General features: G+C 46.0%; 1 protein-coding gene across 1 annotated transcript; it reads left to right on the top strand.

The window, feature by feature from the left end:
* The first annotated feature begins 1243 nt into the window (after nt 1-1243).
* LOC139404949 (gasdermin-E-like) lies at nt 1244-15020 on the top strand. The gene is made up of 10 exons (XM_071147496.1): nt 1244-1328; nt 1612-1875; nt 3298-3490; nt 7234-7408; nt 8771-8891; nt 9417-9536; nt 12500-12627; nt 12936-13248; nt 13448-13521; nt 14630-15020. The coding sequence occupies exons 2-10, from the start codon at nt 1665-1667 to the stop codon at nt 14855-14857; spliced, it is 1563 nt and encodes a 520-aa protein (XP_071003597.1). The 5' UTR covers nt 1244-1328; nt 1612-1664; the 3' UTR covers nt 14858-15020.
* The last annotated feature ends 742 nt before the right edge of the window (nt 15021-15762 follow it).

The raw sequence follows: 15762 nt of genomic DNA, 5'->3' as shown, positions 1-15762 counted from the left end.
GAGGAGTTTCTCCCATTGTTCTCTGCAGATCCTCTCAAGCTCTGTCAGGTTGTATGGGGAGCGTCGCTGCACAGCTATTTTCAGGTCTCTCCAGAGATGTTCGATCGGGTTCAAGTCTAGGCTCTCGCAGGGCCACTCAAGGACATTCAGAGACTTGACCCGAAGCCACTCATGCGTTGTCTTGGCTGTGTGCTTAGGGTTGTTGTCCTGTTGGAAAGTGAACCATCGTCCCAGTCTGAGGTCCCAAGCACTCTGGAGCAGGTTTTCATCAAGGATCTCTCTGTACTTTGCTCTGTTCATCTTTCCCTCAATCCTGACTAGTCTCCCAGTCCCTGCCACTGAAAAACATCCCCACATCATGATACTGACACCACCATGCTTCACCGTAGGGATGGTGCCAAGTTTCCTCCAGAAGTGACGCTTGGCATTCAGGCCAAAGAGTTCAATCTTGGTTTCTTGTTTCTCATGGTCTGAGAGTCCTTTAGGTGCATTTTGGCAATTCCAAGCAGGCTGTCATGTACCTTTTACTGAGGAGTGGCTACCATCTGGAAACTCTACCATAAAGGCCTGTTTGGGGGAATGCTGCAGAGATGGATGTCCTTCTGGAAGATTCTCACATCTCCACAGAGGAACTCTGGAGCTCTGTCAGAGTCTCGGAGCTCTAAAGCCAATTCCTTCGGCCTCATGGCTTGGTTTTTTCTCTGACATGCACTGTCAACTGTGGGACCTTATATAGACAGGTTTGTGCCTTTCCAAATCATGTCCAATCAATTGAATATACTACAGGTGGACTCCAATCAAGTTGTAGAAACATATCAAGGACAAGCAATTGAAACAGGATGCACCTGAGCTCAATTTCTAGTCTCATAGCAAAAGGGTCTGAATACTTATGTAAATAAGGGGGCTCTTGATGGGGCATAATTAACTTATACTTTAATATGTATCATAGGTGTCTTCGTGGAGCCAAGCTTGTCTATCTATGCATTGAAAGTTCCGTTACATGTAATAAAATATTATCATCATGGCTACATTATTTTGTAATGTTTTACCACAGATAGAACAATGAGAACATGTTTGGTTTCACTGTGCAGCTGGTGGTGCCCTGGACAGGAGGTGGAGATGGAAGCACAGAGAGATAGAGCCAAACGTGAGGGGGTTCCCCCAAAACACTCCCAGTGCACGTGGCTGGAGAAAGGGGTTTAGCGAAACTCTTTGTTATCACCGTACTTATTCCGCTGTTGGGACAGAAATATCTACCTTTATCTAAACCGGTAACTCTAACCTGGAACGGTCTTTCGCGTTCGGCTAGGACATAGCCAGGATAAACGGTAAAACATATTGCTCTTGTAGGTAGCAGTAGTTTCAATTTTGAACATATTGAGTCGTGAATTATGAACGCATAGATAGACGTCTATGAACGTTTACGAATAACAACCACAGTATTGACTCTGTGTAAAGTCTGATTTCTTAGCGTATCCAGTCTGCTACTCATATGGCTCATAGCTCATGGCTTTAACGTTTTATTTTTTTAGATAGTAAATTAATGGGAACTTTTTCAATGTGAATATTATCGTATTATTAATCTTGTGTTCTTGTCGTGTTTGTTATCAGTTGCAAACAGAGACATCATCCTCGACCATTTCTGTGTCTGTCTCCCATTGAAGATGTTTTCCACGGCTACAAGAAACTTTGTGGAGGAGATTGATGATGATGGCAGCTTGATCCCTGTGTCCAGTCTGATTGACTCAGACAAACTGGTCCCTCTCTCACTGGTTGTGAAACGCAAGCGTTTTTGGATTTGGCAGAAACCCAAGTACCTGCCCACTGATTTTACCCTCAGTGATGTGCTGACTGGAGACACACCCTTAACCCCAGGTAAACACAAGATCAGCCCCTCAGTTGAAATGATAGGCTGCACACCTGTACTTGCTACCTGTTTGTTTGCAGGTATAGGCTCCGCTCTCCCTACGTGTGATACTGTGTGAATGTGTTCCTTGTGAAAGATTTGAGCGTCGATTCTGTTATCCATGTTACTGGAAAGATTATGAAGAGGATCCTATCATGATACATAATGATACATACAGTGACTTCAGAAGTATTCACACCCCCTGACTTTTTCAACATTTTGTTGTGTTACAGACGGAATTTAAAATGGATTACATTTAGATTTGTTTTGTCACTGGCCTAAACACAATACCCCATAATGGCCTAAACACAATACCCCATAATGGCCTAAACACAATACCCCATAATGGCCTAAACACAATACCCCACAATGGCCTAAACACAATGCCCCACAATGGCCTAAACACAATACCCCATAATGGCCTGAACACAATACCCCATAATGGTCTGAACACAATACCCCATAATGGCCTAAACACAATACCCCATAATGGCCTAAACACAATACCCCATAATGGCCTGAACACAATACCCCATAATGGTCTGAACACAATACCCCATAATGGCCTAAACACAATACCCCATAATGGCCTGAACACAATACCCCATAATGGCCTGAACACAATACCCCATAATGTCACAGTGGAATTATGTTTATCTGTTAGGTCCCTCAGTTGAGTAGTGCATTTCAAACACAGATTCAACCACAAAGACCAGGGAGGTTTTTGCACCTATTGGTAGATGGGTAAAAAAAAGCAGACATTGAATATCCCTTTGAGCATGGTGAAGTTATTAATTACACTTTGGATGGTGTATCAATTCACCCAGTCGCTATAAAGATACAGGCACCCTTCCTAACTCAGTTGCCAGAGAGGAAGAAAACTGCTCAGGGATTTCACCATGAGGCCAATGATGACTTTAAGCCTAATTGACAGAGTGAGAAGAAGGAAGTGTGTATGCAACAAGCCACTAAAGTAATACTGCAAAAAATGTACAGCAATACAATTTTTGTCCTGAATACAAATTGTTATGTTTGGGGCAAATCCAATCCAACACATTACTGAATACCACTCTCCATATTTTCCAGCATAGTGGTGGCTGCAACATGTTATGGGTATGTTTGTAATCGTTAAGGACTGGGGAGTTTTTCAGGATAAAAAATACACGGAATGGAGCTAAGCACAGGCAGATTCAAATTTTAGCAGGACACTAACCTAAAACACAAGGCCAAATAAACACTGGAGTTGCTTACCAAAAAGACAGTGAATGTCACTGAGTGGCCGAGTTAGATTTAAGTAGATTTATGTAGATTTAAGATAAAACTATGATCAAAAACCAAGTTGACAGAGCTAGAAGAATTAAAAAAAACATTTTTGCTTCCCTCTCCTACAGTTGTGGTCAAGACTGATTTCCTAAAGTACCAAGGGACATTTGGTGACAACAAATCAGGAAACTTTGAGTCGAATTTGGTTGCTATAAACCTTAAAGTGGAGGGGAAAGACACATCTAAACTCCAGTCGTCCTTCGGCAGCCTGAAGAAAGAGGAGGTGGATGTACAGAAGTTGCTGCGCGACTCCAAAGACAAGTGAGTTCCTCTCTCTCTCTCTCTCTAATATGTACCTACAGTAACCCCAGGTTACACTCAGTTCACCTGTACATACAGTAGCCCCAGGTTACACTTAGTTCACCTGTACATACAGTAACCCCAGGTTACACTCAGTTCACCTGTGCCTACAGTAACCCCAGGTTACACTCAGTTCACCTGTACCTACAGTAACCCCAGGTTACACTCAGTTCACCTGTACCTACAGTAACCCCAGGTTACACTCAGTTCACCTGTACCTACAGTAACCCCAGGTTACACTCAGTTCACCTGTACCTACAGTAACCCCAGGTTACACTCAGTTCACCTGTACCTACAGTAACCCCAGGTTACACTCAGTTCACCTGTACGTACAGTAACCCCAGGTTACATTCAGTTCACCTGTACCTACAGTAACCCCAGGTTACACTCAGTTCACCTGTACCTACAGTAACCCCAGGTTACACTCAGTTCACCTCTTCCTACAGTAGAGTCAGTGGTTAGTGAAAGGAAAACACACAGGCTGAATCTCAAATAGCACCCTATTCCTTATATATAGTCGTGGCCAAATGTTTTGAGAATGACACAAATATTAATTTTCAAAGTTTGCTGCCTCAGTTTGTATAATGGCAATTTGCATATACTCCAGAATGTTCTGAAGAGAGATCAGATGAATTGCAATTATTTGCAAAGTCCCTCTTTGCCGTGTAAATTAACTGAATCCCCAAAAAACATTTCCACTGCATTTCAGCCCTGCCACAAAAGGACCAGTTGACATCATGTCAGTGATTCTCTCGTTCACACAGGTGTGAGTGTTGACGAGGACAAGGCTGGAGATCTCTGTCATGCTGATTGAGTTCGAATAACAGACTGGAAGCTTCAAAAGGAGGGTGGTGCTTGGAATCATTGTTCTTCCTCTGTCAGCTGTGGTTACCTGCAAGGAGACACGTGCCGTCATCATTGTTTTGCACAAAAAGGGCTTCACAGGCAAGGATATTGCTGCCAGTAAGATTGCACCAAAATCAACCATTTATCGGATCATCAAGAACTTCAATGAGAGCGGTTCAATTGTTGTGAAGGAGGCTTCAGGGCGCCCAAGACAATTCCAGCAAGCGCCAGGACCGTCTCCTAAAGTTGATTCAGCTGCGGGATCGGGGCACCACCAGTACAGAGCTTGATCAGGAATGGCAACAGGCACGTGTGCATCTGCACGCATGGTGAGGAGAAGATTTTTGGAGGATGGCCTGGTGTCAAGAAGGACTGCAAAGAAGCCACTTCTCTCCAAGAAAAACATCAGGGATAGACTGATATTCTGCAAAAGGTACAGAGATTGGACTGCTGAGGACTGGGGTAAAGTCACTTTCTCTGATGAATCCCCTTTCCGATTGTTTGGGGCATCCGAAAAAAAAGCTTGTCCGGAGAAGACAAGGTGAGCGCTACCATCAGTCCTGTTGTCATGCCAACAGTAAAGCATCCTGAGACCATTCATGTGTGGGGTTGCCTCTCAGCCAAGGGACTGGGCTCACTCACAATTTTGCCTAAGAACACAGCCATGAATAAAGAATGGTACCAACACATCCTCCGAGAGCAACTTCTCCCAACCATCCAGGAACAGTTTGGTGACGAACAATGCCTTTTCCAGCATGATGGAGCACCTTGCCATAATAACTAAGTGGCTCGGGGAACAAAACCTTTATATTTTTGGTCCATGGCCAGGAAACTCCCCAGACCTTAATCCCATTGAGAACTTGTGGTTAATCCTCAAATTCTGACAAACTCCAAGCATTGATTACGCAAGAATGGGCTGCCATCAGTCAGGATGTGGCCCAGAAGTTAATTGACAGCATGCCAGGGCAGATTGCAGAGGTCTTGAAAAAGAAGGGTCAACACTGCAAATAATAAGTAATTGTCAATAAAAGCCTTTGACACTTATGAAATGCTTGTAATTATACTTCAGTATTCCATAGTAACATCTGACAAAAATATCTGAAGACACTGAAGCAGCAAACTTCTACACACAATATCCCATAATGACAAATCAAAAACAGCTTTTTAATTTTGTTTGCTAATAAAAACATTTTTTTAAACACAAATATTATATTTACATAAGTATTCAGACCCTTTACTCAGTACTTTGTTGAAGCACCTTTGGCAGCGATTGCAGCCTAGAGTCTTGGGTATGATACTACAACCAAGATTTTACTCTTTGGCCTGAATACCAAGCGTCACGTCTGGAATAAACCAGGTACCATCCCTACAGTGAAGCATGGAGGTGGCAGCATCATGTTGTGGGGATGTTTTTCAGTAGCAGGGACTGGGAGACTAGTAAACACAACAAATACAGGTGTGCCAGGCTTGTAGCGTCATACCCAAGAAGACTCTAGGCTGTAATCTCTGCCAAAAGTGCTTCAACAAAGTACTGAGTAATGGGTCTGATTACCTTTATAACTGTGCATTTTTAAGTTTATGTTTTATACATTTTTTATTGAAAAAAAACTTTTTGCTTTGTCATTCTGGGGTATTATATGTAGATTTACGAGGGGAAAAAACTATTTAACCAATTTTAGAATAAGGCTGTAACGAAATGTGGAAAAAGTCAAGGGGTCTGAATACTTTCCGAATGCCCTGTATATCACAGCATCTTTCCTCATGATCAGTGTTTCTTCTTTGCAAACTGTATGCAGTGACTATATTCTACCATATGCGCTGACTGTATTCTAACTACCCAACACCATATGGGCGGACTGTATTCTAACTACCCAACACCATATGGGCGGACTATATTCTGACTACCAATACCATATGGGCGGACTGTATTCTGACTGCCCAACACCATATGTATGCTATAGTTAAAAAATAAAAATAGATTTATAATACCAGTAAATGTATTAATGAAGCTGAACACTGCTTTATGCGTAGCCTGGAGAAATCCAGTCTGTCTGTGCTAACATTCAAATTGATTTATATAGCCCTTCTTACATCAGCTGATATCTCAAAGTGCTGTACAGAAACCTGGCATAAAACCCCAAACCGCAAGCAATGCAGGTGTAGAAGCATGGTGGCTAGGAAAAACTCCCTAGAAAGGCCAAAACCTAGGAAGACACCTAGAGAGGAACCAGGCTATGAGGGGTGGCCAGTCCTCTTCTGGCTGTGCCGGGTGGAGATTATAACAGAACATGGCCAAGATGTTCAAATGTTCATAAATGACCAGCATGGTCAAATAATAGTAATCACAGTGAACAGGTCAGGGTTCCATAGCCGCAGGCAGAACAGTTGAAACTGGAGCAGCAGCACGGCCAGGTGGACTGGGGACAACAAGGAGTCATCAGGCCAGGTAGTCCTGGGGCATGGTCCTAGGGCTCAGGTCATCTGAGAGAGAGAATTAGAGAGAGCATACTTAAATTCACACAGGACACCAGATAAGACAGGAGAAACTGTCTGCAGCATAAATACTGGAGGCTGAGACAGGAGGGGTCAGGAGACACTGTGGCCCCATCCGATGATACCCACGGACAGGGCCAAACAGGCAGGATATAACCCCACCCACTTTGCCAAAGCACAGCCCCCACCCCACACCATTCTACTCCTTGCCACTGCTTGTCATGTTTGGCACAATGAGGAGTGGCATGTTGTCACAAACAGACTGAATTTCTCCAAGCTACTTTATAATCATCCAAGAAACATAACTTGAATCATCTTTGCCCTCATCAAAGGACAATTCTCTGATTTATTTGTCTCTCCTGCAGGCTTTTGGACATGTCCCACTGTCTGATCCAGCAGACCCGTGAGAAGTCCAGGGAGGTGTTTGCGGTGGTGAAGGAGAGGATTGTGACGACCCAGCCGTGTTCGGTCATAGAGGAGGTCCAGCAGGGGGGGCAGTTAGGGGAGCTGCTGAGCTTCTGTGGGCCCAAGAGCACCCAGGTAGATGGAGAGAGATGAAGAGCGTTGTAGGATTTGTTACATTAATCATCTCTATTTGTTAGGCTGGGATATTATATATTACAAGAGTTGAAGTTAGCCATGTAGTTTACCCTGTATGATGAATGAATCTTTAAGCAGGGAAAATAGGGAAGAGGTTGACTCCAAGGGCAGCGGGCTGGATTGGACCTATGACAACACTGCAGACAGGCCTATGTGTGCTGCAGGCTGGATTGGACCTATGACAACACTGCAGACAGGCCTATGTGTGCTGGAAGCTGCAGGCTGGATTGGACCTATGACAACACTGCAGACAGGCCTATGTGTGCTGGAAGCTGCAGGCTGGATTGGACCTATGACCACACTGCAGACAGGCCTATGTGTGCTGCAGGCTGGATTGGACCTATGACAACACTGCAGACAGGCCTATGTGTGCTGGAGGCTGCAGGCTGGATTGGACCTATGACAACACTGCAGACAGGCCTATGTGTGCTGGAGGCTGCAGGCTGGATGGACCTATGACAACGCTGCAGACAGGCGTATGTGTGCTGGAGGCTGCAGGCTGGATTGGACCTATGACAACACTGCACAGGCCTATGTGTGCTGGAGGCTGCAGGCTGGATGGACCTATGACAACGCTGCAGACAGGCGTATGTGTGCTGGAGGCTGCAGGCTGGATTGGACCTATGACAACACTGCAGACAGGCCTATGTGTGCTAGAGGCTACATAGACTACTACAGTAGATCAGTCATATGAATGACTACTACATAGACTACTACAGTAGATCAGTCATATGAATGACTACTACATAGACTACTACAGTAGATCAGTCATTCTATGTCGTCATGTCCACTTGTTCACTTCCCTTGACTGGTTTGAAGGAAAATGACTCAAGTGAAAGTCACCCAGTAAAATACTACTTAAGTAAAAGTCTAAAAGTATTTGGTTTTAAATATACTTAAGTATCAAAAGTAATTGCTAAAATATACTTAAGTAGTAAAAGTATCAATAATTTCAAATTCCTTATATTAAGCAAACCAGATGGTTCCATTTTCTTTTTTAATTTAATTTACGGATAGCCAGGGGCACACTCCAACACAATAATTTACAAATGAAGCGTTGGTGTTTTATTGAGTGTGTCAGATCAGAGGCAGTAGGGATGACCAGGGATGTTCTCTTGATAAGTGTGTGAATTGGACCATTCAAAATGTAGCGAGTACTTTTGAGTGTCAGGGAAAATGTACGGAGTAAAAAGTACCTTATTTTCTTCAGGAATGTAGTGAAGTGAAAGTAAAAGTTGTCAACAATATGAATAGTAAAGTACAGACACCCCCCAAAGATGACTGAAGTACCACTTTCCACAGGCGTCTGTAAAGGAGAACAGCAGCCTGCACAAAGACAGCAACGTGTCTCTGGAGATTCCTGCCCACACCGTCATCGCTTACGGCATTATAGAGCTGGAGATCAAACTCAACGGACACTATGGTGAGGGAGCCTTTATTTTCCTGTTTCTCAGGCAACAACACACGTTTTAAACTGTCAACCCTCACCTGGACCCATCATCAGACCATGTAGGTTGTATATTACAAAGCCTTATCAAGTGCATGGTCTCTGTTAATGTTCAGTATGTCCAATGTATTTGAATGAGTGTCTGTATTAATAGGTTCATACTACTGTCTCCTTGTCTTGTGCTCAGAGCTGTGCCTAATGTCCCACACTCTTGTTCCTCAGAGCTGTGCCTAATGTCCCACACTCTTGTTCCTTAGAGCTGTGCCTAATGTCCCACACTCTTGTTCCTCAGAGCTGTGCCTAATGTCCCACACTCTTGTCCTCAGAGCTGTGCCTAATGTCCCACACTCTTGTTCCTCAGAGCTGTGCCTAATGTCCCACACTCTTGTTCCTCAGAGCTGTGCCTAATGTCCCACACTCTTGTTCCTCAGAGCTGTGCCTAATGTCCCACACTCTTGTTCCTCAGAGCTGTGCCTAATGTCCCACACTCTTGTTCCTCAGAGCTGTGCCTAATGTCCGACACTCTTGGGGGGTTTGAGGTGGATGGGCCTGTTAAGAAGAGCTTAGTGGGGGTGTCTGGCGCTCGCGACGACACCCCAAAGAAGAGCTGCTTTCAGAGAGGTAACGAGACTAATGGAAGTTCCCCTCCTTTTGTAGGCCCACGTACCAATTTAAATTGTTGTTGTTATTATCATTAGATTTCTGTCAGGGGAACTCAGTCGGGGTCTCAACTTACTGTTGAGAGGTAGAATAGTAGAATACACAATTGGTTGTGGCTCAAAACGTTAGAAAACGTTAGTGGTAGAAGAGGTTAGTGGTAGAAGACGTCCCTGGTCCAGTGGTAGAAGACGTCCCTGGTCCAGTGGTAGAAGACGTCCCTGGTCTAGTGGTAGGTGTCCCTGGTCTAGTGGTAGGTGTCCCTGGTCTAGTGGTAGAAGGCATCCCTGGTCTAGTGGTAGAAGACGTCCCTGGTCTAGTGGTAGAAGACGTCCCTGGTCTAGTGGTAGAAGGCGTCCCTGGTCTAGTGGTAGAAGGCGTCCCTGGTCTAGTGGTAGAAGGCGTCCCTGGTCTAGTGGTAGAAGGCGTCCCTGGTCTAGTGGTAGAAGGCGTCCCTGGTCTAGTGGTAGAAGACGTTAGTGGTAGAAGGTGTCCCTGGTCTAGTGGTAGAAGACGTTAGTGGTAGAAGACGTCCCTGGTCTAGTGGTAGAAGGCGTCCCTGGTCCAGTGGTAGAAGACGTTAGTGGTAGAAGACGTCCCTGGTCTAGTGGTGCAAGACGTTAGTGGTAGAAGACGTTAGTGGTAGAAGACGTCCCTGGTCTAGTGGTGCAAGACGTTAGTGGTAGAAGACGTTAGTGGTAGAAGACGTCCCTGGTCTAGTGGTGCAAGACGTTAGTGGTAGAAGACGTTAGTGGTAGAAGGCGTCCCTGGTCTAGTGGTGCAAGACGTTAGTGGTAGAAGACGTTAGTGGTAGAAGACGTCCCTGGTCTAGTGGTGCAAGACGTTAGTGGTAGAAGGCGTTCCTGGTCTAGTGGTAGAAGACGTCCCTGGTCTAGTGGTAGAAGGCGTCCCTGGTCTAGTGGTAGAAGACGTCCCTGGTCTAGTGGTAGAAGGCGTCCCTGGTCTAGTGGTAGAAGGCGTCCCTGGTCTAGTGGTAGAAGGCGTCCCTGGTCTAGTGGTAGAAGGCGTCCCTGGTCTAGTGGTAGAAGGCGTCCCTGGTCTAGTGGTAGAAGGCGTCCCTGGTCTAGTGGTAGAAGGCGTCCCTGGTCTAGTGGTAGAAGGCGTCCCTGGTCTAGTGGTAGAAGGCGTCCCTGGTCTAGTGGTAGAAGGCGTTAGTGGTAGAAGACGTCCCTGGTCTAGTGGTAGAAGGCGTCCCTGGTCTAGTGGTGCAAGACGTCCCTGGTCTAGTGGTGCAAGACGTCCCTGGTCTAGTGGTAGAAGACGTTAGTGGTAGAAGACGTCCCTGGTCTAGTGGTTGAAGGCGTTAGTGGTAGAAGGCGTCCCTGGTCTAGTGGTAGAAGGCGTCCCTGGTCTAGTGGTAGAAGACGTTAGTGGTAGAAGACGTCCCTGGTCTAGTGGTTGAAGGCGTTAGTGGTAGAAGGCATCCCTGGTCTAGTGGTAGAAGGCGTCCCTGGTCTAGTGGTAGAAGGCATCCCTGGTCTAGTGGTAGAAGACGTCCCTGGTCTAGTGGTAGAAGGCGTCCCTGGTCTAGTGGTAGAAGACGTCCCTGGTCTAGTGGTAGAAGACGTCCCTGGTCTAGTGGTAGAAGACGTCCCTGGTCTAGTGGTGCAAGACGTTAGTGGTAGAAGACGTTAGTGGTAGAAGACGTCCCTGGTCTAGTGGTGCAAGACGTTAGTGGTAGAAGGCGTTAGTGGTAGAAGACGTCCTTGGTCTAGTGGTAGAAGACGTCCCTGGTCTAGTGGTAGAAGGCGTCCCTGGTCTAGTGGTAGAAGGCGTCCCTGGTCTAGTGGTAGAAGGCGTCCCTGGTCTAGTGGTAGAAGGCGTCCCTGGTCTAGTGGTAGAAGGCGTCCCTGGTCTAGTGGTAGAAGGCGTCCCTGGTCTAGTGGTAGAAGACGTTAGTGGTAGAAGACGTCCCTGGTCTAGTGGTAGAAGGCGTCCCTGGTCTAGTGGTGCAAGACGTCCCTGGTCTAGTGGTGCAAGACGTCCCTGGTCTAGTGGTGCAAGGCGTCCCTGGTCTAGTGGTAGAAGACGTTAGTGGTGGAAGACGTCCCATGTCTAGTGGTAGAAGACGTTAGTGGTAGAAGACGCAAAGTGGTGGAAGAGGTCCCTGGTCTAGTGGTGGAAGAGGTCCCTGGTCTAGTGGTGGAAGAGGTCCCTGGTCTAGTGGTGGAAGAGGTCCCTGGTCTAGTGGTGGAAGAGGTCCCTGGTCTAGTGGTGGAAGAGGTCCCTGGTCTAGTGGTGGAAGAGGTCCCTGGTCTAGTGGTGGAAGAGGTCCCTGGTCTAGTGGTGGAAGAGGTCCCTGGTCTAGTGGTGCAAGACGTCCCTGGTCTAGTGGTGGACATATACTGAATGGAATGTTACATGTTGTTCTTTATGTAAAACTCTTAATGACCCCGTCACATTCAGGTTGTAGAACTGATTTACAACACATTTAACACAATGGTTGTTGTGATACAACTGTTATTTTTGTGATAAATTGTCTGCACAGAAATGTTTACTCAATCATTGTGCCGTGGCTCCACAGTCCACAACACTTGTGTAATTATTTTGGTCCAAAAACCTTGTGCCATATGCGTTGTACATACAACATGAGTGTACAGGGCCGATGTCTAGCGTATCCGGTTGTAAATAAGGATGTTCTTCACCTTCTTGCCTAGATGAATAAATACATCGGTCATATGAACAAAAGAGCTCATCAGGAGGATCATGTAAAAGGTTATAGCACTGCCTTGGAGAGATCACTGTTTCCTCTAACAATTCATTAAAATAAATAAATTCATACATTTGTCCCATTGTGGTTGCAGAATAAATCTTACATATGATAGTTTTCTGGTTGTGAAATCTCTGTGATACGGTGGCAGCTGAGTCAAACTTCCGCTAGATGCAAAGTGTTTGTGTGTTGACAGAACTGGAGAAACTGAGGGGTCATTTCCAGCTGCTGTCAGTCCTGCCAGCAGACACACGTTCCTCTCTGCTCCAGCTCCTCAAGACAACCATGGAGGACAGAGAGGCAGTCAGTGTGCTGGAGAGTGTGGTGAGTGAGGCGTACAGAAACAGGGCACAAACACACACAGTCCTACAGTTATTTTCTATGATCGGATTACTGGCAAGAATCAGTAGCTTTCTGAAAATGCTGAACATACTAACTTCTCATTACGTTCGGTCTGTCATCATTATAATCTACCATAGTATCCTAAATGTCTTCTGTCTCGAACCTTCACGAGTCATTTACCAGACACTCTTATCCAGAGAGACTTACAGTCAGTACATTCAACTAAGTTTAGCAGGAAAAAACAAACCACACATCTCACCTATTCTTTCTAATAATGGCTCTTCTCACAGCTGGACCAGATGTGCACAGGTAAGACAGCTGACCTGGGGGAGGTTAAGGAAGCCTCTCAGATGCAGACAGTCCAGGCCATACTGAACCTTCTAGAGCAATCGGACTCCAGCCCAACACGGTCCCTCCTCAGTGATTCCAGCCAGACACCCTCCCTCCTCAGTGATTCCAGCCAGACACCCTCCCTCCTCAGTGATTCCAGCCAGACACCCACCCTCCTCAGTGATTCCAGCCAGACACGGTCCCTCCTCAGTGATTCCAGCCAGACACCATCCCTCCTCAATGCCACTCATCTCATTATCAGTGCCATGGATGGTGAGACACTGAGCAGTGAATATTAGTTGACTAGTTGAATATTAAGTGCCAGTTCAGTTCATTGTCACAACAGTCTCCAGCCACTGCATTTATCAGGAAAACTGGCATCTCACTTCATGAACATTTTATTTTCTCAGAACCCACAATGCCCTGAAAACCACTTCCTGTTTCACACCATCTGTGAATCTTTATTTCTCAGGAATGACAGATGAGTGTCTCTCTGTGTTGGGATCCTGTTGCAGTCCTCCAGTCTTACAGGCCCTGCAGATCCTGGTGAGTTCACATTTCTCCTTTTGTTACACTTAGCCTGGTAAAAACAAGTCTATACTTCTTCAAAAGTACTGTACACTTACAAACAACCTATGGGCCTCCCGGGTGGTGCAGTCGTCAAAGGCACTGCATCGCATCTGTGCCTCTGTTTCACCAGAGACTCTGGGTTCGAGCCCAGGCTCTGTCACAGCCAGCCTCGACCTGGAGGTCCATGGGGCGACGCAAAATTGGCCTAGCGTCGTCCGGGTTAGGGAGGGTTTGGCCGGTAGGGATATCCTTGTCTTATCGCGCACTAGCGACTCCTGTGGCAGGCCGGGCGCTGTGCACGCTGACCAGGTCGCTAGGTGCTCGGTGTTTCCTCCGACACATTGGTGCGGCTGGCTTCCGGGTTGGATGCGTGCTTGGTTGGGTTGTTTTTCAGAGGATGCATGACTCTCGACCTTCGTCTCTCCCGAGCCCGTACGGGAGTTGCAGCGACGAGACAAGACAGTAACTACTAACAATTGGATACCACGAAATTGGGGAGAAAAAGGGGGTAAAAAATAAAGACTACACTGTCTGGTTAACAAGTCTGTATACTTCAAAAATATAGTACTGTGTGACCTGTTCACCACTTGGCCTGTTCACCACTTGGCCTGTTCACCACCTGGCCTGTTCACCACTTGGCCTGTTCACCACTTGGCCTGTTCACCACTTGGCCTGTTCACCACTTGGCCTGTTCACCACTTGGCCTGTTCACCACTTGGCCTGTTCACCACTTGGCCTGTTCACCACTTGGCCTGTTCACCACTTGGCCTGTTCACCACTTGGCTCAGCTAAATAAAGGTTCAATTAATTCAATAGTTGTTTGGAATAGATTAAGGGCGGCAGGTAGCCTTGCAGTTAGAGCGTTGGGCCAGTAACCCTGGCCGTGACCTCACTCCCTGTGGGTGTCCCAGGGGGAGTTGGGATATGCAACAAACACCTTTCCATTACCAACACGTGTGTAACAGGACAAATAAACACTCCCACGTTATGACAATACTTCATTCTCCATTTTGAAATGGTCATTGCATCTTACAGACATGACATCGCAGTATCTGATCATATTCCTGTGCTGCTTGTCCTCCAGGTGCAGCATGTGGCAGCAGGGAGTGGGGAGACCCTCTCTCTGAGTGATGCTGGTCTGGCTGTTCTGACTGAGGAGGAGCTGTATCAGAGGACAGAGAGTCTCTTTGGTCACTCTGAAGTTACACTGAAGAGAGAGGAGGACACACTGAGGACAGAGATGAAGGACCAGCCTGGATACCTTCCTATAGTCATGAGTATCACTGTGAAAGGCCTGGCCTCTTTAGTGTAAGGAGAGACTGAGTAAGAGAGGGAGGAGCGGTTTCCTTCCTCTCCGGCAACTGAGTTAGGAAGGGCGCCTGTATCTTTGTAGTGACTGGGTGTATTGATACACCATCCAAAGTGTAATTAATAACTTCACAATGCTCAAAGGGATATTCAATGTCTGCTTCTTTTTTTTAACCCATCTACCAATAGGTGCCCTTCTTTGTGAACCATTGGTAAACCTGTGCTTGAAATTCACTGCTCGACTGAGGGACCTTACAGTTAACTGTGTGTGGGGGTCGTCATTCAAAAATCATATTAAACACTATTGCACACACAGTCCATGCAACTTGTGATTATTTAGGCTTTCCATAACCAGTTTTTCATTTTGAATTCCTTTGTAAACAATTCCACTGTGACATTGGGGTATTGTATGTAGATCAGTGACACAAAATCTCAATGTAATCAGGTTGTAACAACAACGTGAAAAAAAGTCAAGGGGTGTGAAGTCTTTCTGAAGGCACTATTACCGGATGACGTTGTCATGGCCAATAGGAGTGATATAACCTTACAGGATCAGTATTAAGACCTTACAGGAGTATTAAGACCTTACAGGAGTATTAAGACCTTACAGGATCAGTATGAAGACCTTACAGGATCAGTATTAAGACCTTACAGGATCAGTAGTAGGACTCTACACCCAAGAACTGTTGAGTGTTTTAAAAGCCAGTATTCAATCCAAAGTGTGTTATAGAGTAGTGCACTGGACAGCTGACCATGATCCTTTTAAAGGCATTTTTTTGTTTGTGGACATTATCATTCACGGCAGAAGGTGCATCAAGCGTAAATGACCTTTAAAAGTCACTGCTCTATGATAACGCAGCTTGGATTGAATCCTGGCCTAAAACTACTGCTCAGAATTGGGAGCGTGTC

The sequence above is a fragment of the Oncorhynchus clarkii genome, unplaced genomic scaffold, assembly GCF_045791955.1.
Source record: "Oncorhynchus clarkii lewisi isolate Uvic-CL-2024 unplaced genomic scaffold, UVic_Ocla_1.0 unplaced_contig_10532_pilon_pilon, whole genome shotgun sequence".
NCBI classification, from domain to species: Eukaryota; Metazoa; Chordata; class Actinopteri; order Salmoniformes; family Salmonidae; genus Oncorhynchus; species Oncorhynchus clarkii.
Note: the sequence above shows the minus strand (reverse complement) of the source record. Positions and strands in the feature narration are given on the sequence as shown.

Coding starts and splice junctions, on each gene's coding strand:
- LOC139404949 (XM_071147496.1), top strand. CDS start 1,665: ATGTTTTCCACGGCTACAAGAAACTTTGTGGAGGAGATTGATGATGAT. Junction 7,409..8,770: donor GTGGGCCCAAGAGCACCCAG/GTAGATGGAGAG, acceptor CACTTTCCACAG/GCGTCTGTAAAGGAGAACAG. Junction 12,628..12,935: donor TCAGTGTGCTGGAGAGTGTG/GTGAGTGAGGCG, acceptor CTCTTCTCACAG/CTGGACCAGATGTGCACAGG.